Below are 27,891 nucleotides of genomic sequence, written 5' to 3'. Positions count from 1 at the left end.
CAGTTCCCCGGTAGCTCGTGAAGTCCGCCTGCAGCTTTCTCCTCCGTGCACAAGAGCATTCCTAATGACACGGCGGGCCACGTGCAGTTGCCGGCCATTTGTGTTACCGAGTGCCGAGCTCGCCATCTGCTGCTTGGAGGAGCCGGCCAAATGTTTCTGCGACCGGTTGACCTATAATTGAGGGGAAGCCATTGATTCCTTTCATGACTAATACGGTCTTTGATGTGTGGACTATTTTTTCCGGTATACGGTCAGCTGCATTCGGGCGGAAGGCGGGGTGCACCCTGGAGAGGTCGCCACCTCTTCGCCGGGCCAACACACATAGACCGACAACATTTACACACAAGGGCCAAATTAGTGTTGCCAATCAACCTTTCCCCAGTTGCATGTCCTTGGAGGTGGGGGGAGCCGGAGTACCCAGAGGGAACCCACACAGTATGCAAACTTCACACAGAAAAATCCTAAAGCCCGGGATTGGACCTTCGTATTTAATAGTCGAACCTGGGATTCAAGAGGAACGGTGTGGTTGAACGGTAGACCAGCTCTATACACTCGGCAGGGTTCTTGAGAGTGCATGGTAGTTGGCCTAACCAGTCTACATGTGCTTTGTGGACTTGGAGAAGGCATTTGACCCTGTCTCCCCAGGAAGTCCTGTGGGGAGTGCTCAGAGAGTACGGGGGTCGGACTGTCTGATTATGGCAGTCCGCTTCCCTGTATGATCAGTGTCAGAGCTCGGTCCGGATTGCCGGGAGTGAGTCGGAGCCGTCTCCAGTGAGGGTCGGACTCCGCCAAGGCTGCCCTTTGTTACCATGAATTGATTAACGTGGACCCCAACTTAGACAAGTTAAAAAACGTATTTGGGTGTGACAATTTAGTGGTCAACTGTACGGAATGTGTACTGTACTGTGTAATCTACTAATAAAAGTCTCAATCAATCAGTGAATCGGTACTCTGTGGTATGGACGAATTTCAGTCAGTACTTGCACATTACCGAATCCGGTACCCATCCTTCGTAACCGTCATTAGTCTTGTGGGTTTCTATCAATTGTCATTTGAGTCCTAGACTGACTCATGATCTGGAATATTTTCCTCCACATTTGGTCCAATGTTAACAAAGTACTTATTGAAGCGTTCAACTACTTCATTGATATTGTCTTTTTTTTTTTTTTACATTTCCATCTAAGAAGTATTTAGGGTAGTCCTTTTTCGCAGCATTTTTAATAATGGTATTTAGGATGCCCCATGGAGGAAAAGTGTGGTTTCCGTCCCGGTCCTGGAATTGCGGACCAGCTCTTTACCCATGGAAGTTTGCCCAACCAGTCTCCGTGTGCTTTGTAGACTTGGAGAAGGCATTCGACCCTATCGTCCGGGAAGTCCTGTGGGGGGATTGCTCAGAGAATACAGCGATTTGGACTGTCTGATTGTGGCGGTCCGCTTCCCTGTACAATCAGTGTCAAAGCTTGGTCCGCATTGCCGGGAGTAAGTCGGAGCCGTTTCCAGTGAGGGTCGGACCCCGCCAAAGCTGCCCTTTGTCACCATGAATTGATTAACGTGGACCCCAACTTAGACAAGTTAAAAAACTTATTTGGGTGTGACCATTTAGTGGTCAACTGTACGGAATATGTACTGTACTGTGCAATCTACTAATAAAAGTCTCAATCAATCAGTGAATCGGGACTCAGTGGTTTGGACGGATTTCATTCAGTACTTGCACATTACCGAATCCGGTACCCATCCCTCGTAACCGTCATTAGTCTTGTGGGTTTCTATCAATTGTCATTTGAGTCCTAGACTGACTCATGATCTGGAATCTTTTCCTCCACAATTGGTCCAATGTTCACAAAGTACTTATTGAAGCAATCAACTACATCATTCACAATTGTCATTTTTCTTTACATTTCCATCAAAGAAGTTTTTAAGGATAGTCCTTTTTCGCAGCATTCTTAATAATGCTATTTTGGATGCCCCCTTTAAGGAAAAGTGTGGTTTTCGTCCTGGTTGTGGAACTGTGGACCAGCTCTATACTCTCGGCAGTGTGCTAGAGGGTGCATAATAGTTGGCCCAACCAGTCTACATGTGCTTTGTAGACTTGGAGAAAGCATTCGACCCTGTCCTCCGGAATGTCCTGTGGGGAGTGCTCAGAGAGTACAGGGATCGGACTGTCTGATTGTGGCGGTCCGCTTCCCTGTACAATCAGTGTCAGAGCTTGGTTCGCATCGCCGGGAGTAAGTCGGAGCCGTTTCCAGTGAGGGTCGGACTCCGCCAAGGCTGCCCTTTGTCACCATTAATTGATTAACGTGGACCCCGACTTAAACCAGTTGAGAAACGTATTTGGGTGTTACTATTTAGTGGTCAACTGTACGGATATGTACTGTACTGTGCAATCTATTAATAAAAGTCTCAATCAATCAGTGAATCTGTACTCTGTGGTATGAACGCATTTCATTCAGTACTTGCACATTACCGAATCCGGTACCCATCCCTCGTAACCGTCATTAGTCTTGTGGGTTTCTATCAATTGTCATTTGAGTCCTAGACTCACTCATGACCTGGAATATTTTCCTCCACAGTTGGTCCAATGTTAACAAAATACTTATTGAAGCAATCAACTACTTCATTCACAATTGTCATTTTTCTTTACATTTTCATCAAAGAAGTATTTAAGGATAGTCCTTTTTCACAGCATTCTTAATAATGGTATTTTGGATGCCCCATGGAGGAACAGTGTGGTCTTCGTCCTGGTCGTGGAACTGCGGACCAGCTCTATACTCTCAGCAGGGTCCTTGAGGGTGCATGGGAGTTTGCCCAACCAGTCTACATGTTCTTTGTGGACTTGGAGAAGGTATTCCACCGTGTCCCTCGGGAAGTCCTGTGGGGAGTGCTCCGAGAGTATGGGGTATCGGGTTGTCTGATTGTGGCGGTCCACTTCCCTGTGTGATCAGTGTCAGAACTTGGTCCGCATTACCTTCCGTAAGTCGGAGCCGTTTCCAGTGAGGGTTGGACTCCGCCAAGGCTGCCCTTTGTCACCCATTCTGTTTATAACAGAATTTCTAGGCGCAGTCAGGGCGTTGAGGGGATCTGATTTGGTGGCTCAAGGATTTGGTCTCTGCTTTTTGCAGATGATGAAGTCCTAATGGCTTCTCCCGGCCAAGATCTTCAGCTCTCACAAAACTGGCACTCAATGATTTTGAATTAATAATCCAGCCTATCTTGCCGATTGTATTATACCATATGTCCCGGCAAGAAATCTGCGTTCAAAAGACTCCGGCTTATTAGTGATTCCTAAAGCCCAAAAAAAGTCTGCGGGCTATAGAGCCTTTTCTGTTCGGGCTCCAGTATTCTGGAATGCCCTCCCGGTAACAGTTCGAGATGCTACCTCAGGAGAAGCATTTAAGTCTCACCTTAAAACTCATTTGTATACTCTAGCCTTTAAATAGACCTCCTTTTTAGACTAGTTGATCTGCCGCTTCTTTTCTTTTTCTCCTTTGTCCCCCCCTCCCTTGTGGAGGGGGCCCGGTCCGATGACCATGGATGAAGTACTGGCTGTCCAGAGTCGAGACCCAGGATGGACCGCTCGTCGGGACCAAGGATGAACCGCTCGCATGTGTATCGGTTGGGGACATCTCTACGCTGCTGATCCGCCTCCGCTTGGGATGGTTTCCTGTGGACGGGGCTCTCGTTACTGTCTTGGATCCGCTTTGAACTGAACTCTCGCGGCTGTGTTGGAGCCACTATGGATTGAACTTTCACAGTATCATGTTAGACCCGCTCGACATCCATTGCTTTCGGTCCCCTAGAGGGAGAGGGGGGGGGGGGGGGGGGGTGCCCACATTTGAGGTCCTCTCCAAGGTTTCTCATAGTCAGCATTGTCACTGGCGTCCCACTGGATGTGAATTCTCCCTGCCCACTGGGTGAGAGTTTTCCTTGCCCTTTTGCGGGTTCTTCCGAGGATGTTGTAGTCGTAATGGTTTGTAAATAAATAAATGGGTTGTACTTGTATAGCGCTTTTCTACCTTCAAGGTACTCAAAGCGCTTTGACACTACTTCCACATTTACCCATTCACACACACATTCACACACTGATGGAGGGAGCTGCCATGCAAGGCGCTAACCAGCACCGATCAGGAGCAAGGGTGAAGTGTCTTGCTCAGGACACAACGGACGTGACGAGGTTGGTTTTAGGTGGGATTTGAACCAGTGACCCTCGGGTTGCGCACGGCCACTCTCCCACTGCGCCACGCCGTCCTTTGAGACAACTGTGATTTAGGGCTATATAAATAAACATTGATTGATTGATGGATTGAATAATAATAATAATATAATATATTTTTATAAACCACTTTACATTGAGCAAACAACCTCAAAGTGCTACAGTGTATTACAAAAATAAAAAAAATAAAAATAATAATAAAAAGATAACACAAATCAATAAATTAAAAAAAAACTAAAACAGCCAAATAGCTAGAACTAGTATGCATATATCTATAAAAAAAGTTTTAGTTTTTTTTAAAGGAAGGGTTTTTAAGCCTTTTTTAAAAGCATCCACAGTCTGTGGGGCCCTCAAATGATCAGGGAGAGCGTTCCACACACTGGGAGTGGCGGAGCAGAACGCCTGGTCTCCCATAGTTCGTAGCTTTGTCCTTGGAGGTTGGAGGAGGTTAGCCTGTTTAGAGCGGAGGTGTCATGTGGAGTATTTGGGATTGAGTAGTTCTTTGAGGTCGAATGGGCATTTCCATGGAGTCACTGGTGGGTTAGTAAGGAGACTTTGTACTCCGTCCTGAGTGGAACAGGAAGCCAGTGAGGGGATTTGAGAGTTGGTGTGATATGGTCGGTACTGGAGGGAATCGTTACCCCCAAGAATGGAATGGAATGACGCGGTGCCCAAATGATCCCAGTCCAAGAATTGCATATGCAAGAAAAAAGCCTACATGTTGGATCTTACCACGGCACTCGCGGGAACCGAAGGAGCTTTTTTTTTTCTCCTTGACAGAAAACCGAGGAATCCTCAGCGACTGGCAGAAAATCTGCAAGCCGGGGACGTGGCTTTCATACAGTGTGTCTGTTTCAGTTTTCCACACCCGGCATGGGCGAGTGGCAGCTGCAAAATGGGGAGAACAATACAGAGGGGAGCTCGGGAGTCAGACGCTTCCCTTCGAGTGTGGAGAAAGTCGCTGGTGTGGAATTTCAATGATGCTTCTGTCTTCTCCCCCGGCCTCGCTGTCACTTTTACGCCATATTTGACTCCCCTCGTCCACCCCCGGCCCCCGAAGCCTTCACTTCTCCGGCTCGTCACCTGTCGTCTTCTTTTGGCTTTTTCTGCTATTTAAGTTCACACCTCGCAGGTTTCCGCCCGTCTTCTGCACTCGCCTGCCCTCCCTGGGAGGGGTTGCTGTGGTGACAGGTCGGACGGGTGACGGACGGATCTCCCGCCCGTGAGACCCCACAAAAGCAAATGCCGTGAAAATCAAGGTGGAGTGTCAATGTACAGCATTATTATTCATATGGAAGGATTATATAGGAATCTTTGATTGCATCCCCATTCCTGGGGTGACTATTCCATTCAGAATCGATTCTTGATTCAAACTGATTCTTGCGATGTATTATTTGGTATAATAATCATAAATAAACTTTCTCAAAATAACTTACAGGTTTGAAAAGTTCCTAGTTAAAAACAATTTTTTTATTATTAATTCTAATACATATACATATATTATATATATTTTTTTTAATTATTATTTTATTTTTTTTACTTTTCAAAATCGATTTTGGGGTGACGATTCGATTCAGAATCGTTTCTCAATTCAAAACGATTCTTGCAATGTACAACTTTGTATAAGTATTATAATTTAACTTTTTCAAAATAGCTTTCAAGTTAGAAAAACTCTTAGTTATTTTTTATTGTTTTATTGATTCTAACATATACATATATATATTTATATAATTTTTTTTTTTTTTTTTTTTTTTTTTTTACTTTTAAAAATTGATTTTGGGGTAACAATTCGATTCAAATTGATTCGTCCAATGTATAACTTGGTATAATAATCATAATTGACATTTTTCAAAACAGCTTCCAGGTTACAAATGCTTGTAGTTAAAAACTGTTTTTTTTTTCAATTGATTCTAATATTTTTATTTTTACTTTCCAAATATAATGATTATAATTGAACTTTTTTCAAAACAGCTTTCAGGTTAGAAAAGCTACTAGTTGAAAACATAATTTTTTTATATTGATTCTAATTATGCTATTTCACTTATCTCAAAATCGATTTTGGGGTGACAATTCGATTCAGAATTGTTTCTCGACTCAAACCGATTCTTGCAATGTATTATTTGGTATAATAATTATAATGGAACTTTTTCTAAACAGCTTGCGTGTAAGAAAAGCTCCTAGTTAAAAACACCTTTTTAAAAAAAAAAAAAGATCCTAATAATTATTATTTTTTTTAATTTTCAAAATTGATTTTGGTGTGACTATTCAATTCAGATTCCAGTCTTGATTCAAACCGATTCTTGCAATGTATAACTTGGTAAAACAATTATGATCTAACTTTTTCAAAACAGTTTACAGATTAGAAAAGCTCAGAGTTCAAAACTTTTTTTTATTTGATCCTAATGGATATATATTTTTTACTTTTCAAAATCGATTTTGGGGTGACAATTTTATTCAGAATCGATTCTCGACTCAAACCGATTCTTGCAATGTTTCACTTGGTATAATAATTATAATTTGACTTTTTCAAAACAGCTTACAGGTTAGAAAAACTCATATATATATATATATATATATATATATATATATATATATATATATATATATATAATGTTTTAATTAAAATATTGGAATCGGGACAACACTAACATATACAGGTGTAACACATTAACAATATATTTTAGTACATAAGCTGCAAAAAAATATTTAAAAAAATTAAAAATAGTACATTTTGCTTTGAAATTTGGCAACTCAGTTACCAGAATTTTACAGTAAAAGCAGTGGGTTGAAGGAATTATTCTGATCCAAAACGGCTCAATTAAAAGACCAGTTCATCATAAATAATGTTCATACCTACCAGTGTTCTGTTTGAGTCATTTCACTTTTTTTAACACCACGAATGTATGATATCGTATCGGATTAACATCAGTATCGGACAATAATCACGACTCCAGTATCGGTATCGGAACAAATGCGCACATTCATTTGGGAGCATGTACACAAAAAAAGGAAAACAATACCAATTTTCAACTGTTGACCATCACTAAAAAAAAATTCCAAACTATTTGGCAAGGATGGACCCAGGGACTCATTTTCAAAATTACTTAACCAGTTCCCATAAAAGTTTGTGAGGGAGCGTCTGGGCCAAGGGATGAGTCATTAAAACGACTGAGCAGATACATTAATTTTGTGGATACATTAATTTTCACTTGCCTTTGGTTCATGTTCCCTTGATTTCTCAGTAAATAATGCATGGACGGAGTTTTGTTGTACGGACCTGGTCTTCCCTTAGCTGCCGTTGGTGGTATCAAGAAGCAGAGAAGCGCAGGTGTTACCAATGAAACTAATTTTTACTTCCTCGGAGCGTTTGTAACGTCGACTCTGCGGTCCAGATAATCCGCATTTTGTTTACCTGGGTCAGGTCGTCTTTCGTACGCGCATTGCCCGTTGGATGGGATCAAACTGATACAAGTACGGTTTCTAAGATCACCAAATCCAGATGAAAATCTATTTCGATACTTTTCTAAAACAAAGGGGACCACGAAAAATGGCATTATTGGCTTTATTTGAAAAAAAGTCTTAGGGTGTTTATTATTGTAATTTAGACCTTAAATAAAATAGTGAACATACTAGACAACTTATCTTTTAGTAGTAAGTAAACGAACAAAGGCTCCTAATTAGTCTGCTGACGTATGCAGTACACTATTGTGTCATTTATCTACCTATTCTTTTCTCAATATAAAGGATAAGCTGTAAAAAATGGAATATTATTCTACTTGTTCATTTACTGTTAATATTTGCTTATTTTCTCTTTTAACATGTTCTATCTACACTTCTGTTAAAATGTAATAATCACTTATTCTTCTGTTCTTTGATACTTTACATTAGTTTTGGATGATACCACACATTTGGGTATCAATCCGATACCAAGTAGTTAGAGGATCATACATTGGTCATATTCAAAGTCCTCAGGTGTCCAGGGACATATTTTCTGAGTTTATAAACATGGTACACATTTAAAGAAATGAAAGAAGATGTTGTGATGCCAAAACGTATCGACGTAATCAGAATAGTATCGACTAGACATGCTCCTATATATGATATCATTACAGTGGATGTCAGGTGTTGAACGAGCATGACGATCCTCCTGGTAGGGGTGTATCCCTTTATGGAGGATGCCTGTGCGTGACTTTGTTTTACGTGGGGAGACTGGTGCACAACAGTCACCACACGATCCTTGACAGACTCGAGTCAGGGTCCAGGGGCATGGAGTCCAAGACGACTGGGGACCCTTTTCTGCTGCAGCCTTCCTCCGCCATCACAGCTGTTGTGGTAGTTCTTAAAATCTATCGTCTTCCGCCTGCTCCGCCGTCGGGTTCAAACACTGATTACATATATTAAACAGACAAAAAACAAGGAACTATGCAGAGATAGTGCAATTTAGCTAATGAGGAGAACGCATGGCGCTGCGCACTTAGTCACAGTCTCGCCCTACACTCTATTTATTCAGGAGTTCCACGGTACATCACTGAGGCCGCCTCTAAAAGGAGTGGTCACATATGTTATGCAAATCAGGTCCAGTACGCACAATACGTGTTGGAATGTGCTGGGGGCCTTGTGATTTCGCCTTGTCTCTGCTTCGTCTGTGTGCTGTAGTCTTATCTGCGTTGAGGTCCTTGTTGTCCTTGGCTGTTAGCGGGCTAAAACAAAGATAACATCTGCGGCTGAGGCCACCCCTCAGACAAGAAGTTTTTGTCCTTGCACAGATAGAAAAAGTACAACTCAAGCACAATAGCTAGTAACTATAGCAACAGACTTTAAGTATACTAACAGGGGCAGTCAGGTACTAGGCCTTTGCCAAGGGCCGCCTGGGGTAACAGTAGTCAAGGGGTTAACCTCCTAGTGCCCCAAGTCCTTATAAACACTGCTGGATGCACTTTAACGTCATGCCCAGGACACTTGGGAACAACAGCAACTCAGCCACCCAGTGGTAGGCCACGTAAACTAACAGAGAGGGGTCAGCGGATGCTGAAGCGCATAGTGCAACGACTTTCTGCACAGTCATGTGACCTTCCAATTAGCCCACGTGTAGTACGCAGAGAGCTTCACAGAATGGGTTTCCATGGCCGAGCAGCCGAATCTAATACATTCATCACCAAGTCCAGTTCAAAGCACGTCGCCACCAAACTCTAGAGCAGTGTAGACGCCTTCTCGGGCTATACATTTTGTCCATAAAGTCATCTATAGGATTTTGTTGGATCAGAATGCCTTTATACCTAATTTTTATTATCTCTGGGTGTTGTTGACATGACTAGCAGGTTGCTCCAGTTGTTTGTAAACACCTTTCCTGGTCCTTTTTCAGCGGACGACGGGTGCGGGGGTACTCTCCGAGGCCAGAGCGGGGTGATCACCACTCCCAATTACCCGGCCGAGTACAGCAACAACGCCGACTGCACGTGGACCGTGCTGGCCGAGCCGGGGGACACCATCGCCCTGGTCTTCTCCGACTTCCAGCTGGAAGACGACTACGACCTGCTGGAGGTCGGCGGCACGGAGAGTTCGTCGCAGTGGTGAGTCACCAGCGCTTCTCTCGTTGGTCCCTGGCTGCCGGGTCCGAACCTTTTCTGATGAGGGCCACACATTGAGCAATGAAAGCATGTGGGGTCCATTTTGATAGTTTTCTTTTTCAAAACCAACACAACATATATATATTTTTTCAACTTTAGGACTCTCCTCAAGTTTGGTCCCGGAGACCTGGTCCTGGTCATAAAATTGTTAAAAAAAATAGTTAGTTAGATAGATAGATAGATAGATAGATAGTACCTTTTTGATTACTTCAGGAGAGTTCCTTCAGGTAAATTAAAAATTCCAGCAGCAGTGTACAGAGTTGAGATCAATTTAAAAAGTAAAAAGTAAATAATGGGTGTATAAATTGAAACAAAATAGGAAAATATTACAATAAGAATAAAAATTAAACGCAACAATGAAGATAAAAATATAACAGTTAAATAGGAATATAACAAGAGAAACTAGGCAGTAGTGACCATGTTATGAAAAAGTATTGCATTGTTATTGTTTTGCATCCCCTGTCATCCTAATACCCCCCGTCCCCCGCCCCAGAGAGGAGTTGTACAGTCTAATGGCGTGTGGGACAAAAGAGTTTTTGAGTCTATTAGTCCTGCACTTGGGATGAATCAGTCTAGCACTGAACAGGCTCCTCTGGCTACTGATAACGCTATGCAGAGGGTGACTGGCATCATCCAGGATGCTCACTAGTTTGTCAACAGTCCTCTTCTCTGCCACCGTCACCAGTGAGTCCAGTTTCATTCCGATCCTAGAACCGGCCCGCCTGATCAGTTTTTCAAGTCTGGAGCTGTCCTTTTTAGATGTACTGCCGCCCCAGGACACACTCAAGTAGAACAGAACACTGGGAACCACAGACTAGTAGTACATCCACAAGAGTTTTTTGCAGATGTTGAAGGAGCGCAGTTCTGTCCTTTCCTGAACAAGTGGTCCGTGTTAACAGTCCAGTCCAGCTTATTGTCCACGGTCTGTACCTTGACTTCCTCGATCATAGTAGGTTGTGACCTTGTTCTCGATCTCCCAAAGTCAATGACCAGCGCCTTGGCCTCTGACGGGTTGAGTTGCAAGAGGTTCGTGTTGCACCAGGAAGCAAAGTCCCTCACCAGGCTACGAAACTCCTCCTCTCTGCCGTCCCTGATGCATCCAACGATGGCTGTGTCATCCGCGTACTTCTGGATGTGACAGAGCTCCGAGTTATAGCAGAAGTCAGCGGGGTACAGGGTGAAGAGAAGAGGGGCCAGCACTGTTCCCTGCGGTGCTCCGGTGCTGCTGATCACAGTGTCAGACGTGATTCCTTCAGTCTATCTGTGAGGTAATTTGAAATCCAGGCAACCAGGCAGGGGTCCACTCGCATTCCGTCCAGCTTGTCCTGGAGAAGGCGGGGCTGGATAGTATTAAAGGCACTGGAGAAGTCCAGGAACAGAATCCTCACAGTCTCTTTTTCCTTATCCAGGTGGGAGTGGGCTCGGTGCAGCAGGTAAAACACTCAGCTTCGCCTCTTTGAGCTGTAATTCGACCCACCTTAACATGCTTCAAAACTCACCAAACTGGTCACACACATTAGGACTGGCCAAACGTGCGATCTAATAAAAAAAAAACCTAACCACAAAACTCAAAATTGCGCTCCAGCGCCCCCTAGGAATAAAACACAGACAAAACTGCTCCTAGGAAGAAAACACAGACAAAACTGCCTTTAACTTCCAGTAGGAATGTCGTAGAGACATGAAACAAAAACCTCTATGTAGGGCTCACTTAGACCTACATTTCATATATTGACAACTCCCAGCAAAAATCAATAGGAAGTTTGCAATCCCCCCTTCAAAAAAATGTTTGTAAAAAACGGTCACCTTTCCGCGTGATTCTGGATGTGACACAGCTCTGACTTATAGCAGAAGTCAGCGGTGTACAGGGTGAAGAGAAGAGGGGCCAGCATCGTTCCCTGCGGTGCTCTGGTGTTGCTGATCACAGTGTCATACGTGATGTCCTTCAGTCTGCTGTACTTTGGCCTGTCGGTGAGGTAGTTCGAAATCCAGGCAACCAGGCAGGGGTCCACTCGCATTCTGTCCAGCCTGTCCTGGAGAAGGCAGGGCTGGATAGTGTTAAAGGCACTGGAGAAGTCCAGGAACAGGATCCGCACAGTGCCCTTTTCCTTATCCAGGTGTGAGTGGGCTCGGTGCAGCAGGTAAAGGATAGCATCCTCCACACCAACGCCTGCCTGGTACCCAAACTGCAGACTGTCCTAGGGCATGTTGCACTTGTGGTCTGAGGAGGCTCAGAAAGAGCCGCTCCATTGTCTTCATTATATGACGGGTGAGCGCCACTGGTCTGTAGTCGTTCAGCTCACTGGGGCAGTTCTTTTTGGGAACTGGAACGATGCACGACGTCTTCCAGAGCGTGGGCACTCGCCCCGGCTGCAGGCTGAGGTTGAAGATCCGCTGGAGTGGTTCACCCAGTTCTGCAGCACAGGTCTTCAGGAGTCGGCGGCTTTTCTTGGCTGTAGCTTCCTCAGTTGACCTCTGGCCTGGTCCGCAGAGCTGACTAATGTCTGCGTAGAGGTGGTGGAGGGGGTGCTGCCATGGCTGGGGGGGAGGTGCGTTGAGGGGGGCAGAAGACGGGTGGCTGTGATGGGGAGTGGAGGGTGGAGAGGACACGGGCTGGTTGAACCGGTTGAAGAAGTTATTCATCTCATTGGCCCTCTCTATTGTCCCCTTAACAGCTCTGGTCTTTGTCTTGTGGCCTGTGATGGTTTTCACACCTTCCCAGACCTCCCTCATGTTGTTCTGCTGCAGTTTGTTATGTCTTGTAAAATATATATTCTTTTTTTATTATTCAATGCGTTACTCCATTCATCAACTTCAAATCTGTCGATATAGAGTAAAAAAAATGAATAAATACATATTTCCCCCACAAAAAGTGCAATATTTGATGTGAAGTGATATGTGCCTTAATTACTGTAGGTCAATTAGGGGGCGGGGAAATACTGCATATTTTAACTGTTGGATTTTAATGCATTAATTTTTTGCACTGAGCATTTAAAAAAAAATAAAAATAAAAATACACAAAAATTTTAAGGGATCCAAAAATCCTCACAAAAAAGTGGTAAGTCATACAATTAAAATATATATATATGTATATATATATATATATATATATATATATATATATATATTTTTTTTTTTTTACTTTTCACTAAAGTGTCAAGATGAACTTTAGATCTGTCGATAATAAGTTTTTATTATTTTTTATGATCTTTTTAATTGTTTTATAACCTTTTGGTCAAAGAAAAGTTGGTTGTTGTTTTTGTATGGCAAACAAAAAATATGCAGTATTTCCTCCCAAAAAAAGATTTCAAAGTATAATATTTGATGTGAGGTAATTGGAGTCAATAATTCATTACACTTTTGATTAGAATTATTTTTTTTAATTTTTTCGCATTGGCTTTTAAAAAAAAAAAAATCACACTAAAATTCAAAGGGATACAAAAGGGCCCCACTAATGATTAAGTCGTTGTATTAAAAAAAAAAAAAAAAAAATTATATTGAACACTTAAGTGTCTCGATCAATTTCAGATCTATCTGTCGATGGAAAGTTTTTATTAATTTTTATGATCTTTTATTTGTTTTGTGTAATTTTTTTTTTTTTTAAGAAAACTTAGTTGTTTTTTTTGTATGGCAAACACCAAATTTGCAGTATTTTCTCCCAAAAAAGACTTCAAGGTGGAATATTTGATGTGAGATAATTGGAGTCAATTCATTACGCTTTTGATTTGAATTATTTTTATTTTTTATTTTTTCCCACAATGGCCGTTTAAAATAAATCCCACTAAAATTACAAAAGATCCAAAAGGACCCCAATAATAATTAAGTAGTCCAATTAGTCAAAAGTTTGGGGACCCCTGGTCAAGATCAACTTTAGATCAATCTGTCGATTATAAGTTTTTATATATGTTTATGATCTTCTTGTTTTATGTCCTTTTGGTCAAAGTAAACCTAGTGGTTTTTCGTTGCATGGCATAGACACTTTGAATTATGGGCAACATTTTCCCCAAAAAGTCCAGTTTTTCTTTAACAAATTCCACCTTTTCTGCGTCTCTCGGCAATTACTGCTGGATTCTGCACTTCCTATGTAGAAATGTTGCCGTTTCCCTCGCAGCCAGGGAGAGAAAAATAGAAGAATGTGTGAGAATGGAAGGCGAGACGTGAATTCCACCGAATGAGAAGGGGTCATCTTGCCAAGTATTGATAAATAAATCACTGAGTTTGCCCAGGTGATATCTTGAAAATGTCAACAAATAAACATATGACTCACTGCAACAGCTTTCCTCCATTAGTGTGTCGCATGCGGTGTGTGGGTTTGAATCCCATTGTCTCCCACACACACACACATTTGTGTTTTTCTGACCTTCTTGGGACCTCAGAAAAAGGCCTACCTCTTTAGGACCATTCTTTTCTTAGATATATAAAGAAGTGCATTTACAACATTAATGATATAAATATTCTATTAAAATATAAGAACAAGCTTGTTGTGAAAAATTAGTCGAAATTCCACAAGAAAAAGGTCCCTATTTCACAAGAAAAAAAAAATGGCAGTATTATAATAAAAGTCGTAATTTTACTCAACGCAAGTCATTTTTTTTACAATAAAAACTGAACATTTGTGCAATATCATGATAAAAGTTGGAATTTTACTCAGTAAAAGTCGCAATTTTAAGAAAAAGTCGCCATTTTACGTAACAAAAGTCACAATTTTAGAAGAAAACTTTGAAATTTCTACGATAAGGAGGCGACTTGTCCAGGGTGTATGCCAACCTTCCGCCTGATTATAGCTGAGATAGGCACCAGCGCCCCCTGCGCAATTTTACAATAATAATCGGAAGTTTACTTGGCAAAATTATGACAAAAGTCATAATTTTACTCCAAAAATGTCAGTAAGTTACAAGAACAACCAAAAATAAATGGCAAATATTGTCGTAAAAGTCAGAATTTTATATTTTTAATATCATAATAATTTACTTGGCAAAATGATGACACATGTCACTGTTTTGCAATAAACTTAATAATTTCAAATTAGTGAATAAGAATTGTACGAGAAAATATTGCATTATTACAGAAACAGTAAGAATGTGAGGAATTGTTCCCAATTTTATAAGAAACATTTGGACATATTGCGAGAAAAAGACTGCTTTTAGTTATTTTGTGTTTGTAATTAGTTTTTCATCTTCATTATTTACTTCAAGTTATTACAGTCTCGATACGCATGTTTATTTTATTATTATTATTATTAACTTTGGCCAAAGGGGGCACATTCCAATTTCTTACACACACATGTTATTTCATATGTTGGCCAGAGGGGGAGAATTTCAATTTCTTACATTCATCCATCCATCCATTTTCCTACCGCTTATTCCCTTTTGGGGTCGCGGGGGGCGCTGGCGCCTATTTCAGCTACAATCGGGCGGAAGGCGGCGTACACCCTGGACAAGTCGCCACCTCATCACAGGGTCAACACAGATAGACAGACAACATTCACACTCACATTCACACACTAGGGCTGATTTAGTGTTACACACACATGTTATTTCATATGTTGGCCAGAGGGGGAGCATTTCAATTTCTTACATCCATCCATCCATCCATTTTCCTACCGCTTATTCCCTTTTGGGGTGGCGGGGGGCGCTGGCGCCTATTTTAGCTACAATCGGGCGGAAGGCGGCGTACACCCTGGACAAGTCGCCACCTCATCGCAGGGCCAACACAGATAGACCGTCAACATTCACACTCACATTCACACACTAGGGCCAATTTAGTGTTACACACACATGTTATTTCATATGTTGACCAGAGGAGGAACACTTTTAAAACAGACACAGTCGATTTGAAAAATTCCTCCTTTATGGGACTACCCTCATTTTGATGGATTTCACCACCAGGGGCGCAAATTTGACCTCTATTTTTGTTTTTTGTGATGTGCTTAAGGCTTATGACAAAGGAGTCAGGGACTTACATTAGCACCGGAAATCGTCAAATCAGCTTGTTCACTTGGCGGGTTTTTTCGGGGATGAATAGGGAAGTCCTTCTTTACCTTGTTGTATCTTATATTTCTGCCATGCACCTGTCAATGGTTACTTTTGTATGCGCATTAAATCAACCAAAAATCCTAACTTTGGAGCAATGTTCACGGACTCTAGTATTCGCCTCTCTATTATAGTGCAATGGTTTTTCGTATTGGTACCATGATCTCGGTCCTGACTTGTTCACCGGTCCTCATAAGGATGGTACTATTCCTCGTTGGTGTCTCAAGAAGGGTAGAAGTACAAGAACACACACTCGCACACGTTTGTCCTTTCAATTAGTCAGCGTACGACAACACATGCTCAGCTCTAACGATGACGAGGTAGGACATCGTGTGTTGGCCCGGTTCTGGCACCATCTGTGGCAGCTCCCGATGGCAGGAAGTCATTAGCGAGCGGCGTATACGCACGGGAGACGTGCGGATGCAGGTGTGCGGCGAAGGGTTGTTCTTCTAAACGTGGAAGTCTGAGGCGTGGGCAGAAACTCAGTTTGAGGTGAAGTGTGTGGACTGTGGAGCAAGGAAGAAGTGTTCCATATGAAAGTGTCTTTGAACATCTCCAGGCGCTTGCCGGACTCCCTGAGGTGGTTCTTTGGCGGCCTCTTGTCCCGGACTCTGATTGGCTTTGTTGTTGTCTTATGTCGGAGCATCCGAGTCTCCAAAGGGTCGTGTCGATGGATGCACCTGTGGAATTGCTTGAAGAGAAAGTACAACTGTTAAGTGAGAAGAACCGCGGCACGGTTCCCAGGACGTCTTGTTAAGGGAGTGGATCGAGTGGATCCAGAATAGTCCAGTCCGTAGTGGATCTATCATAATAGTGTGAGAGTCCAGTCCATAGTGGATCTCACATAATAGTGTGAGAGTCCAGTCCATAGTGGATCTAACATGATAATATGAGAATCCAGTCCCAAATGGATCTAACATTTTAGTATTTGAGTCCAGTCCATAGTGGATCTAACATAATAGTGTGAGAGTCCAGTCCATAGTGGATCTAACATAAGATTGGGAGAGTCCAGTCCATAGTGGATCTAACATAATAATATGAGAATCCAGTCCATAGTGGATCTCGCATAGTAGTGTGAGAGTTCAATCCATAGTGGATATAACATAACATTGTGAGAATCCAGTCCATAGTGGATCTTGTATAGTAGTGTGAGAGTCCAGTCCATTGTGGATCCAACATAGCAGTGTGACAGTCCAGTCCATTGTGGATCTAACATAATATTGTGAGAGTCCAGTCCATTGTGGATCCAACATAGCAGTGTGAGAGTCCAGTCCATAGTGGATCTAGCATAATATTGTGAGTCCAGTCCATAGTGGTTCTAGCATAATAGTGTGAGAGTCCAGTCCATTGTGGTTCTAACATAATAGTGTAAGAGTCCAGTCCATAGTGAATCTAACATAATATTGTTAGAGTCCAGTCCATTGTGGATCTAACATAGCAGTGTGAGAGTCCAGTTCAGCGTGGATCTGACATAATATTGTGAGGGTTCAGTCCATAGTGGTTCTAGCATAATATTGTGAGAGTCCAGTCCATTGTGGTTCTAACATAATAGTGTAAGAGTCCAGTCCATAGTGAATCTAACATAATATTGTGAGAGTCCAGTCCATTGTGGACCTAACATAGCAATGTGAGAGTCCAGTTCGTAGTGGATCTAGCATAATATTGTGAGAGTCCAGTCCATAGTGGATCTTGCATAGTAGTGTGAGAGTCCAGTCCATAGTGAATCTAACATAATAATATGAGAATCCAGTCCATAGTAGATCTAGCATTTTAGTGTGAGAGTTCAGTCTATAGTGGATCTAAAATAATAATAATGTGAGAGTCCAGTCCATAGTGGATCTTGCAATAGTAGTGTGAAAGTCCAGTCTATAGTGGATCTAACATAAAAATATGAAAATCCAGTCCATAGTGGATCTAACACAATAGTGTGAGAGTCCAGTCCATAGTGGTTCTAGCATAATATTGTGAGAGTTCTGTCCATAGTGGATCTCACATAGCAGTGTGAGAGTCCAGTCCATAGTGGTTCTAGCATAATATTTTGAGTCCAGTCCATAGTGGTTCTAGCATAATAGTGTGAGTGACCAGTCCATAGTGGATCTAGCATAATATTGTGAGAGTCCAGTCCATCGTGGATCTCGCATAGTAGTGTGAGAGTCCAGTCCATAGTGGTTCTAGAATAATATTGTGAGAGTCCAGTCCATAGTGGATCTAGCATAATATTGTGAGTCCAGTCCAGAGTGGTTCTGGCATAATAGTGTGAGAGTCCAGTCCATAGTGGATCTAGCATCATATTGTGAGAGTCCAGTCCATAGTGGATCCAGCATAATATTGTGAGAGTCCAGTCCATCGTGGATCTCGCATAGTAGTGTGAGAGTCCAGTCCATAGTGAATCTAGTGTAATAGTTTGATAATCCAGTCCATAGTGGATCTTGCACTGTTGTGTGAGAGTTCAATCCATAGTGGATCCAGCATAATATTGTGAGAGTCCAGTCCATAGTGGATCTAACATAATATTGTGAGAGTCAAGTCCATTGTGGATCTAACATAATATTGTGAGAGTCCAGTCCATTGTGGATCTAACATAGTAGTGTGAGAGTCCAGTCTAAAGTGGATCCAAAATAATAATGTGAAAGTCCAGTCCATAGTGGATCTCGCATAGTAGTGTGAGAGTCCAGTCCGTAGTGGATCTAACATAATAGTGTGAGAGTCCAGTCCATAGTGAGTATAGCTTAATATTGTGAGTCTAGTCCATAGTGGTTCTAACATAATATTGTGAGAGTCCAGTCCATTGTGGATCTAACATAGCAGTGTGAGAGTCCAGTTCGTAGTGGATCTAACATAATAGTGTGAGTCCAGTCCATAGTGGATCTAACATAGCAGTGTGAGGGTCCAGTTCGTAGTGGATATAGCATAATATTGTGAGTCCAGTCCATAGTGGTTCTAGTATTATAGTGTGAGAGTCCAGTCCATAGTGGATCTAGTATCATATTGTGATAGTACAGTCCATAGTGGATCTAGCATAATATTGTGAGAGTCCAGTCCATTGTGGATCTAACATACTACTAGTGTGAGAGTCCAGTCCATTGTGGATCTAACATAGTAGTGTGAGAGTCCAGTCCATAGTGGATCTCACATAATAGCGTGAAAGTCCAGTCCATAGTGAATCCAACATAATATTGTGAGAGTCCAGTCCATTGTGGATCTAACATAGCAGTGTGAGAGTCCAGTTCGTAGTGGATATAACATAATAGTGTGAGAGTCCAATCTATATTGGATATAGCATAATAGTGTGAGTCCAGTCCATAGTGGTTCTAGCATAATATTGTGAGAGTCCAGTCCATTGTGGTTCTAACATAATAGTGTAAGAGTCCAGTCCATAGTGAATCTAAAATAATATTGTGAGAGTCCAGTCCATTGTGGATCCAACATAATAGTGTGAGAGTCCAGTCCGTAGTGGAGCTAACATAATAGTGTGGGAGTCCAGTCCATAGTGGTTCTAGCATAATATTGTGAGAGTCCAGTCCATTGTGGTTCTAACATAATAGTGTAAGAGTCCAGTCCATAGTGAATCTAACATAATATTGTGAGAGTCCAGTCCATTGTGGATCTAACATAATAGTGTGAGTCCAGTCATAGTGGATCTGGCATTTTAGTGTGAGAGTCCAGTCCATAGTGAATCTAACATAATAGTGTGAGAGTCCAGTCCCTAGTCGATCTAGCATAATATTTTGAGTCCAGTCCATACTGGTTCTAGCATAATAGTGTGAGAGTCCAGACAATAGTGGCTCTAGCGTCATATTGTGAGAGTCCAGTCCATAGTGGCTCTAACATAATATTGTGAGAGTCCAGTCCATTGTGGATCTCGCATTGTAGTGTGAGAGTCCAGTCCATCGTGGATCTCGCATAATATTGTGAGAGTCCAGTCCATTGTGGATCTAACATAGTAGTGTGAGCGTCCAGTCCATAGAGGGACCTGCAGAAGATCATCTTGAGTGGAGACAAGTCAGCAGACGTCCCCAACTGATGCACAGCTGAGTGGTCCACCCTGGGTCCCAACTTTGGACAGCTAGCGTTCATCTGTGGTCACCAACTATGTAAATTGGGACTTAAATGCTCCTACTGAGGTGTTAGCTCTAACTGTTACCGGGAGGGTGTCTTGGGGCCCTATCATTGTCGGGATTTGCCCAGTCTCCCAAGAGAGTGTGCAATGCTCAATGTCCCAGGACCATGGATGCCAGACTAGGGCTGTCAATGCCAGAAACATCGGAATTTAAGTGAGGTAAAGCTTCCAAGGAGAAGATAAATCGCAAACAGCACCACTTGGCTCCTCGAAGGACATGGCCTAATAGTTATGAACTCAAGCACATATTTATTAAGCCCACTCAGCAACCGCAATCTTGTCATTTGGATTCAATAATGGCAGTCCTTCAGCCTGAAGTACTTCATCCTATTTACATATCTTGTAGACGACCGTCTTCATACCGGATTGTGGTCCACGAAAACCATGTGGGCATAACTTCTGTAACACAATCATTTGTTTTTCTGTTTGTTTTTGGGCTCCCAATCCAGTTGTTTAAGGTACTTCTTTTTCCAGCTGGGTATCACAGGTACCATGGCCAAGTTGCCAAGTTGATACGATTTTGATTAATGCGCTTCTCAATCGAGTGATAACGATAAGAGTCGATTCAGTCGGCACTAAAACCAGCGAAGTTGGCACATTGTGTAAAATGTAAATAAAAACAGAATACAATGATTTGCAAATCCTTTTCAACCTATATTTGATTGAATAGACTGCAAAGACAAGATGCTTAATGTCTCAACTGAGAAAGTTGTTTTTTTCATGTGCAAATAAGCATTAACTTAGAATTTAAGGGCAGCAACACATTGCTGTGTTACATGGCCTTTCCTTTAAACAACACTCAGTAAACGTTTGGGAACTGAGGAGACACATTTTTTAATCATTTCAGGTAGAATTATTTCCCATTCTTGCTTGATGTACAGCTTAAGTTTTTCAACACTCCTTTGTGGTCTTTTACGCTTCATTCTCAATGAGAGACAGGCCTGGGTGTTGTTGATAAATGGATTTTGTTTTACTTAGTAGAGTTTTAACTTGCACTTTCAGATGTAGCGACCAACTGTGTTTACTGACAGTGGTTTTCTGAAGTGTTCCTGAGCCCATGTGGTGATATCCTTTACACACTGATGCTTTTCAACTTTGTGCCTATAACAGTCCGGAGGGTTCGTTTCCTCTTTGGTCCGTAGGACACAACGTCCACAGTTTCGGAAAACAATGTGAAATGTGGAATTGTCAGACCGCTGAAGACTTTTACACTTTGCATCAGTCCATCTTAGATGAGCTCAGGCCCAGCAAAGCCGGCGGCGTTTCTGGGTGTTGTTGATAAATGGCTTTGGCTTTGTATAGTAGAGTTTTAACTTGCACTTACAGATGTAGCGACCAACTGTAGTTACTGACAGTGGTTTTCTGAAGTGTCCCTGAGCCCATGTGGTGATATCCTTTACACACTGATGCATTTCAACTTTGTGCCTAGAACAGTCCAGATGGTTCGTTTCCTCTTTGGTCCGTAGGACACAACGTCCACAGTTTCCGAAAACAATATGAAATGTGCAATCGTCCGACCGCTGAAGACTTTTACACCTTGGATCAGTCCATCTTAGATGAGCTCGGGCCCAATAAAGCCGGCGGCATTTCTGGGTGTTGTTGATAAATGGCTTTTGTTTTACTTAGTATAGTTTTAACTTGCACTTACAGATGTAGCGACCAACTGTAGTTACTGAAAGTGGTTTTCTGAGGTGTTCCTGAGCCCATGTGGTGATATCATTTACACACTGATGCTTTTCAACTTTGTGCCTAGAACAGTCCGGATGGTTCGTTTCCTCTTTGGTCCATAGGACACAACGTCCACATTTTCCGAAAAAAATATGAAATGTGGAATCGTCCGACAGCTGAAGACTTTTACACTTTGCATCAGTCCATCTTAGATGAGGTCGGGCCCAATAAAGCCGGCTGCGTTTTCTGGGTGTTGTTGATAAATGGCTTTGGCTTTGTATAGTAGAGTTTTAACTTGCACTTACAGATGTAGCGACCAACTGTAGTTACTGACAGTGGTTTTCTGAGGTGTTCCTGAGCCCATGTGGTGATATCATTTACACACTGATGCTTTTCAACTTTGTGCCTAGAACAGTCCGGATGGTTCGTTTCCTCTTTGGTCCATAGGACACAACGTCCACATTTTCCGAAAACAATATGAAATGTGGAATCGTCCGACAGCTGAAGACTTTTACACTTTGCATCAGTCCATCTTAAATGAGGTCGGGCCCAATAAAGCCGGCTGCGTTTTCTGGGTGTTGTTGATAAATGGCTTTGGCTTTGTATAGTAGAGTTTTAACTTGCACTTACAGATGTAGCGACCAACTGTAGTTACTGACAGTGGTTTTCTGAAGTGATCCTGAGCCCATGTGGTGATATCTTTTACAGACCGATGTCACTTTTTGATGCAGTGCCGCCTGAGGGATCAAAGGTCCGTAATATCATGGCTTACGTGCAGTGATTTCTCCAGATTCTCTGAACCTTTTGATGATATTACAAACCATATATGGTGAAATCTCTAAACTCCTTGCAATTATAGCTTGTTGAGAAATGTTGTTCTTAAACGGTTCGACAATTTGCTCACACTTCTGTTCACAAAGTGGTGACTCCAACCCCATCCTGGTTTGTGAACGACTGAGCATTTCACGGAAGCTGCTTCTATACCCAATCAAGGCACCCACCTGTTCCCAATTAGCCTTTTCATCTATGGGTTGTTCCACATAAGCGTTTGATGAGCATTCCTCAACTGTCTCAGTCTTTTTTGCCACTTGTGCCAGCTTTTTTGAAACATGTTGCGGGCATCAGCTAATACTTGCAAAAAATAACAAAGTGTTTCAGTTTGAACGTTAAGTCTCTTGTCTTTGCAGTCTATTCAATTGAATATAAGTAGAGACAGTTTTTGCAAATCATTGTGTTCTGATTTTATTTACATTTTGTGCCAACTTTACTGGTTTTGGGGTTTGTCGATCAAATTGATTATCGTACCTATTCTCTTTTTTTTTTATTGTTGGGTTTGTTATGTATTTATGTCAATCTTTTCAGAGATGTCAACCAAAAAGGTTCAAACAACCAATCCCAAGTGATCCTAAATTGAGCAGAAAACGGGTCAGTGACTAGGGAAGGTTGTCCAGAAACCGCAAGATTGCTGTTGTGTCCTGGGGCAAGACATGAGCCACCTTACCTCCACCGCAGTGTCTGGAATGTGAGGTTGCGATGGTGGAGGAAGATGTACAAGCTGCCACTCACAGTGTCGGAATGTGGAGTGGATGAATAACGGGTTCCACGGTGAAGCATTTTGGTTATCTTAAAAGTAGCTTCGTAAATCCAATCCAATATTATTTTTATGATTAACTCATTCCCTTTCCTTTTTTTGTATGGTCACACACGTATGCTAATCTCCACCATATGAAAGATGTGTACTCCTCACCGTGGAGACCACGACTGTAAGAGCCTTATCTTGTCCTATTACGTTCCATTTTTCCACGCGAAAACAAGGCTTTGACTGGCAGCCCCGCAGAGTTAGGATTGGGAAAAGGCAGCCTTATAAAAAAAAAAAAAAAAAGACAACCTTGAAAGCTGCCTTCAAGAACAAAGATGCGGATCAAGCGTCACAGTGGAATGGTCTTGCAAAATGCAAAAACAAAAAAAAAAAAGAATTCCTCCTCCCCGAGGACTTGGTCTAATACAGTGTTTTTCAGATCAAGTCTGGTGTGCCGTGGGAGGTTGTGTAATTTGGGTTAGAAATATATATTATGCCAACCATCCACACATGAGGTCGGGGATGCCCAGACTTTCCTTTCAACCAGCCACTTCGTCTAGATCCTGAGGCGTTCCCAGGCCGGCTGGGAGTCCTAGTCTTCCCAACGTGTCCTGGGTCTTCCCCGTGGCCTCCTACTGGTTGGGCGTGCCCTGGGAGGCGTTCGGGTGGCATCCTGACCAGATGCCCGAACCACCTCATCTGGCTCCTCTCTGTGTGGAGGAGCAGCGGCTTTACTTTGAGTTCCTCCTGGATGGCAGAGATTCTCATCCTATCTCTAAGGGAGAGCCAGGGCCTCTTGATTTAGGGTAAATTCCCCTTGGTACCTTCTTGGTAGATTATTTGATTTTGTTTTAAACCTAAACTTTTCTGATTTAGGGTACATTCTTTATACATCCTTTGACTTTATTTTTGACCCAAACTCTCCTGATTTAGGGTAAATTCCCCTTGGTACCTTCCTGGTACATCTTTTGACTTTATTTTGAACATAAACTATCCTGATTTGGGGTAAATTCCCCTTGGTACCTTCCTGGTACATCTTTTGTCTTTCTTTTGAACCTAAACCCTCCTGATTTTGGGTAAATTCCCCTTGGTACTTACTTGTTACATCCTTTGACTTTGTTATTATGAACCTGAACTTTCCTGATTTAAGGTAAAGTCCCCTTGGTATCTTTTTCATACATCATTTGACTTTGCTTTAGACCTAAACTCTCCTGATTCAGGGTAAATTTCCCTTGGTACCTTCTTGGTAGATCATTTGATTTTGTTTTAAACCTAAACTATCCTGATTTAGGGTACATTCTTTATAAATCCTTTGACTTTGTGTTTGACCTAAACTCTCCTGATTTAGGGTAAATTCCCCTTGGTACCTTCCTGGTACATAATTTGTCTTTCTTTCGAACATAAACTCTCCTGATTTAGGGTAAATTCCCCTTGGTACCTTCCTGGTATATCTTTTGACTTTGTTTTGAACATAAACTATCCTGATTTAGGGTAAATCCCCCATGGTACCTTCTTGGTGGATCATTTGATTTTGTTTTAAATCTAAACTATCCTGATTTAGGGTACATTCTTTATAAATCCTTTGACTTTGTGTTTGACCTAAACTCTCCTGATTTAGGGTAAATTCCCCTTGGTACCTTCCTGGTACATTATTTGTCTTTCTTTCAAACATAAACTCTCCTGATTTAGGGTAAATTCCCCTTGGTACCTTCCTGGTATATCTTTTGACTTTGTTTTGAACATAAACTATCCTGATTTAGGGTAATTTCCCCTTGGTACCTTCTTGGTACGTCCTTTGACTTTGTTATGAACCTAAACTCTCCTGATTTTGGGTAAATTCCCATTGGTACTTACTTGTTACATCCTTTGACTTTGTTATTAGGAACCCGAACTTTCCTGATTCAAGATAAAGTCCCCTTGGTATCTTCTTTATACATCATTTGACTTTGTTTAGACCCAAACTCTCCTGATTCAGGGTAAATCCCCCTTGGTACCTTCTTGGTAGATCATTTGATTTTGTTTTAAACCTAAACTTTCCTGATTTAGGGTACATTCTTTATACATCCTTTGACTTTGTTTTTGACCTAAACTCTCCTGATTTAGGGTAAATTCCCCTTGGTACCTTCCTGGTATATATTTTGACTTTGTTTTGAACATAAACTATCCTGATTTAGGGTAATTTCCCCTTGGTACCTTCTTGGTACGTCCTTTGACTTTGTTATGAACTTAAACTCTCCTGATTTTGGGTAAATTCCCATTGGTACTTACTTGTTACATCCTTTGACTTTGTTATTATGAACCTGAACTTTCCTGATTCAAGGTAAAGTCCCCTTGGTATCTTCTTTATACATCATTTGACTTTGTTTTAGACCTAAACTCTCCTGATTCAGGGTAAATCCCCCTTGGTACCTTCTTGGTAGATCATTTGATGTTGTTTTAAACCTAAACTTTCCTGATTTAGGGTACATTCTTTATACATCCTTTGACTTTGTTTTTGACCTAAACTCTCCTGATTTAGGGTAAATTCCCCTTGGTACCTTCCTGGTACATCCTTTGACTTTGTTATGAACCTGAACTTTCCTGATTTAAGGTAAAGTCCCCTTGGTATCTTCTTTATACATCATTTGACTTTGTTTTAGACCTAAACTCTCCTAATGCAGGGTAAATTTCCATTGGTACCTTCTTGGTAAATCATTTGCTTTTGTTTTAAACCTAAACTTTCCTGATTTAGGGTACATTCTTTATACATCCTTTGACTTTGTTTTTGACCTAAACTCTCCTGATTTAGGATAAATCCCCCTTGGTACCTTCCTGGTACATCTTTTGACTTTGTTTTGAACATAAACTATCCTGATTTAGGGTAAATTCCCATTGGTACCTTCCTGGTACATCATTTGACTTTGTTTTGAACCTAAACTATCCTGATTTAGGTTAAATTCCCCTTGGTATCTTCTTCGTACGTCCTTTGAGGGGACGGCGTGGCGAAGTTGGTAGAGTGGCTGTGCCAGCAATCTGAGGGTTACTGGTTCAATCCCCACCTTCTACCATCCTAGTCACGTCCGTTGTGTCCTTGGGCAAGACACTTCACGCCTTGCATGGCAGCTCCCTCCATCAGTGTGTGAATGGGCGAATGTGGAAATACTGTCAAAATGCTTTGGGCTCCTTAAAAAGGGGTAGAAAAGTGCTAAACAAGTACAAGCAATTTACCGTTTGACTTTGTTTTAAACCTAGACTCTCTTGATTGAGGGTAAATTCAGATTGGTACCTTCTTGGTACATCCTTTGACTTTGTTTTGAACCTGAACTCTTCTGATTTAGTGTAAATTCCATTTGGTACTTACTTGGTACATCCTTTGACTTTGTTTTAAACATAATTTCTCCTGATATAGGGTACAACACCCACGGTACCTTCTTGGTACATCCTTTGACTTTGTTTTCAACCTAAACTCTCCTTATTTAGGTTAAATTCCTCTTGGTGCATTCTTGGTGCATCCTTTGACTTTGTTTTGTACCTAAACTATCCTGATTTAGGGTAAATGCTCCTTGGTAACTTATTGGTACATCATTTGACTTTGTTTTAAACCTAAACTCTCCTGATTTAGGGTAAAGTCTCCTTGGGATTTTCTTCATACAACATTTGACTTTGTTTTGGACCTAAACTTTTTTATTTAGGGTAAATTCCCATTGGTACCTTTTTTGAACACCCTTTGACTTTGTTTTAAACCCAAACTCTCCTGATTTAGGGTAAATTCCCCTTGGTACCTTTTTGGTACATCCTTTGACTTTGTTTTTTAAACCTAATCTCTCCTGATTTAGGGTACAACACCCATGGTACCTTCCAAGTACATCCTTTGATTTTGTTTTAAACCTAAACTCTCTTGATTTAGGGTAAATTCCCCTTGGTACTTACTTGGTACATCCTTTGACTTTGTTTTGTACCTAAACTATCCTGATTTAGGGTAAATGTCCTTTGGTAACTTATTGGTACATCATTTGACTTTGTTTTAAACCTAAACTCTCCTGATTTAGGGTAAAGTCCCCTTGGGATCTTCTTCATACATCCTTTGACTTTATTTTAAATCCAAACTCTCTTGATTTAGGGTAAATTCCCCTTGGTACTTACTTGGTACATCCTTTGACTTTGTTTTCAACCTAAACTCTCCCTATTTAGGGTAAATTCCTCTTGGTGCATTATTGGTACATCCTTTGACTTTGTTTTAAACCGAAACTCTCTTGATTTAGGGTAATTTCCCCTTGGTACTTACTTGGTACATCCTTTGACTTTGTTTTGTACCTAAACTATCCTGATTTAGGGTAAATGTCCTTTGGTAACTTATTGGTACATCATTTGACTTTGTTTTAAACCTAAACTCTCCTGATTTAGGGTAAAGTCCCCTTTGGGATCTTCTTCATACAACATTTGACTTTGTTTTAGACCTAAACTCTCCTGATTTGGGGTAAATTCCCATTGGTACCTTCTTGTTACATCCTTTGACTTTGTTTTCAACCTAAACTCTCCCTATTTAGGGTAAATTCCTCTTGGTGCATTCTTGGTACATCCTTTGACTTTGTTTTAAACCTAAACTCTCTTGATTTAGGGTAATTTCCCCTTACGTACTTACTTGGTACATCATTTGACTTTGTTTTGTACCTAAACTA

The 27,891-nt window shown here is 41.5% G+C and overlaps 1 protein-coding gene across 1 annotated transcript in view; it reads left to right on the top strand.

Annotated features, from left to right (window-relative positions):
- csmd2 (CUB and Sushi multiple domains 2) overlaps positions 1–27,891 on the top strand; it is an 819,059-nt gene that overhangs the window by 217,354 nt on the left and 573,814 nt on the right. Inside the window, exon 5 of the mRNA XM_061882497.1 lies at positions 9,573–9,780. Within this exon, the coding sequence (XP_061738481.1) occupies positions 9,573–9,780 (208 nt within the window). The remainder of the gene's footprint in view (positions 1–9,572; positions 9,781–27,891) is intronic.

Source organism: Nerophis ophidion, linkage group LG21 (genome assembly GCF_033978795.1).
Source record: "Nerophis ophidion isolate RoL-2023_Sa linkage group LG21, RoL_Noph_v1.0, whole genome shotgun sequence".
NCBI lineage: Eukaryota > Metazoa > Chordata > Actinopteri > Syngnathiformes > Syngnathidae > Nerophis > Nerophis ophidion.
This window is presented reverse-complemented; position numbering and strand designations above follow the sequence as displayed.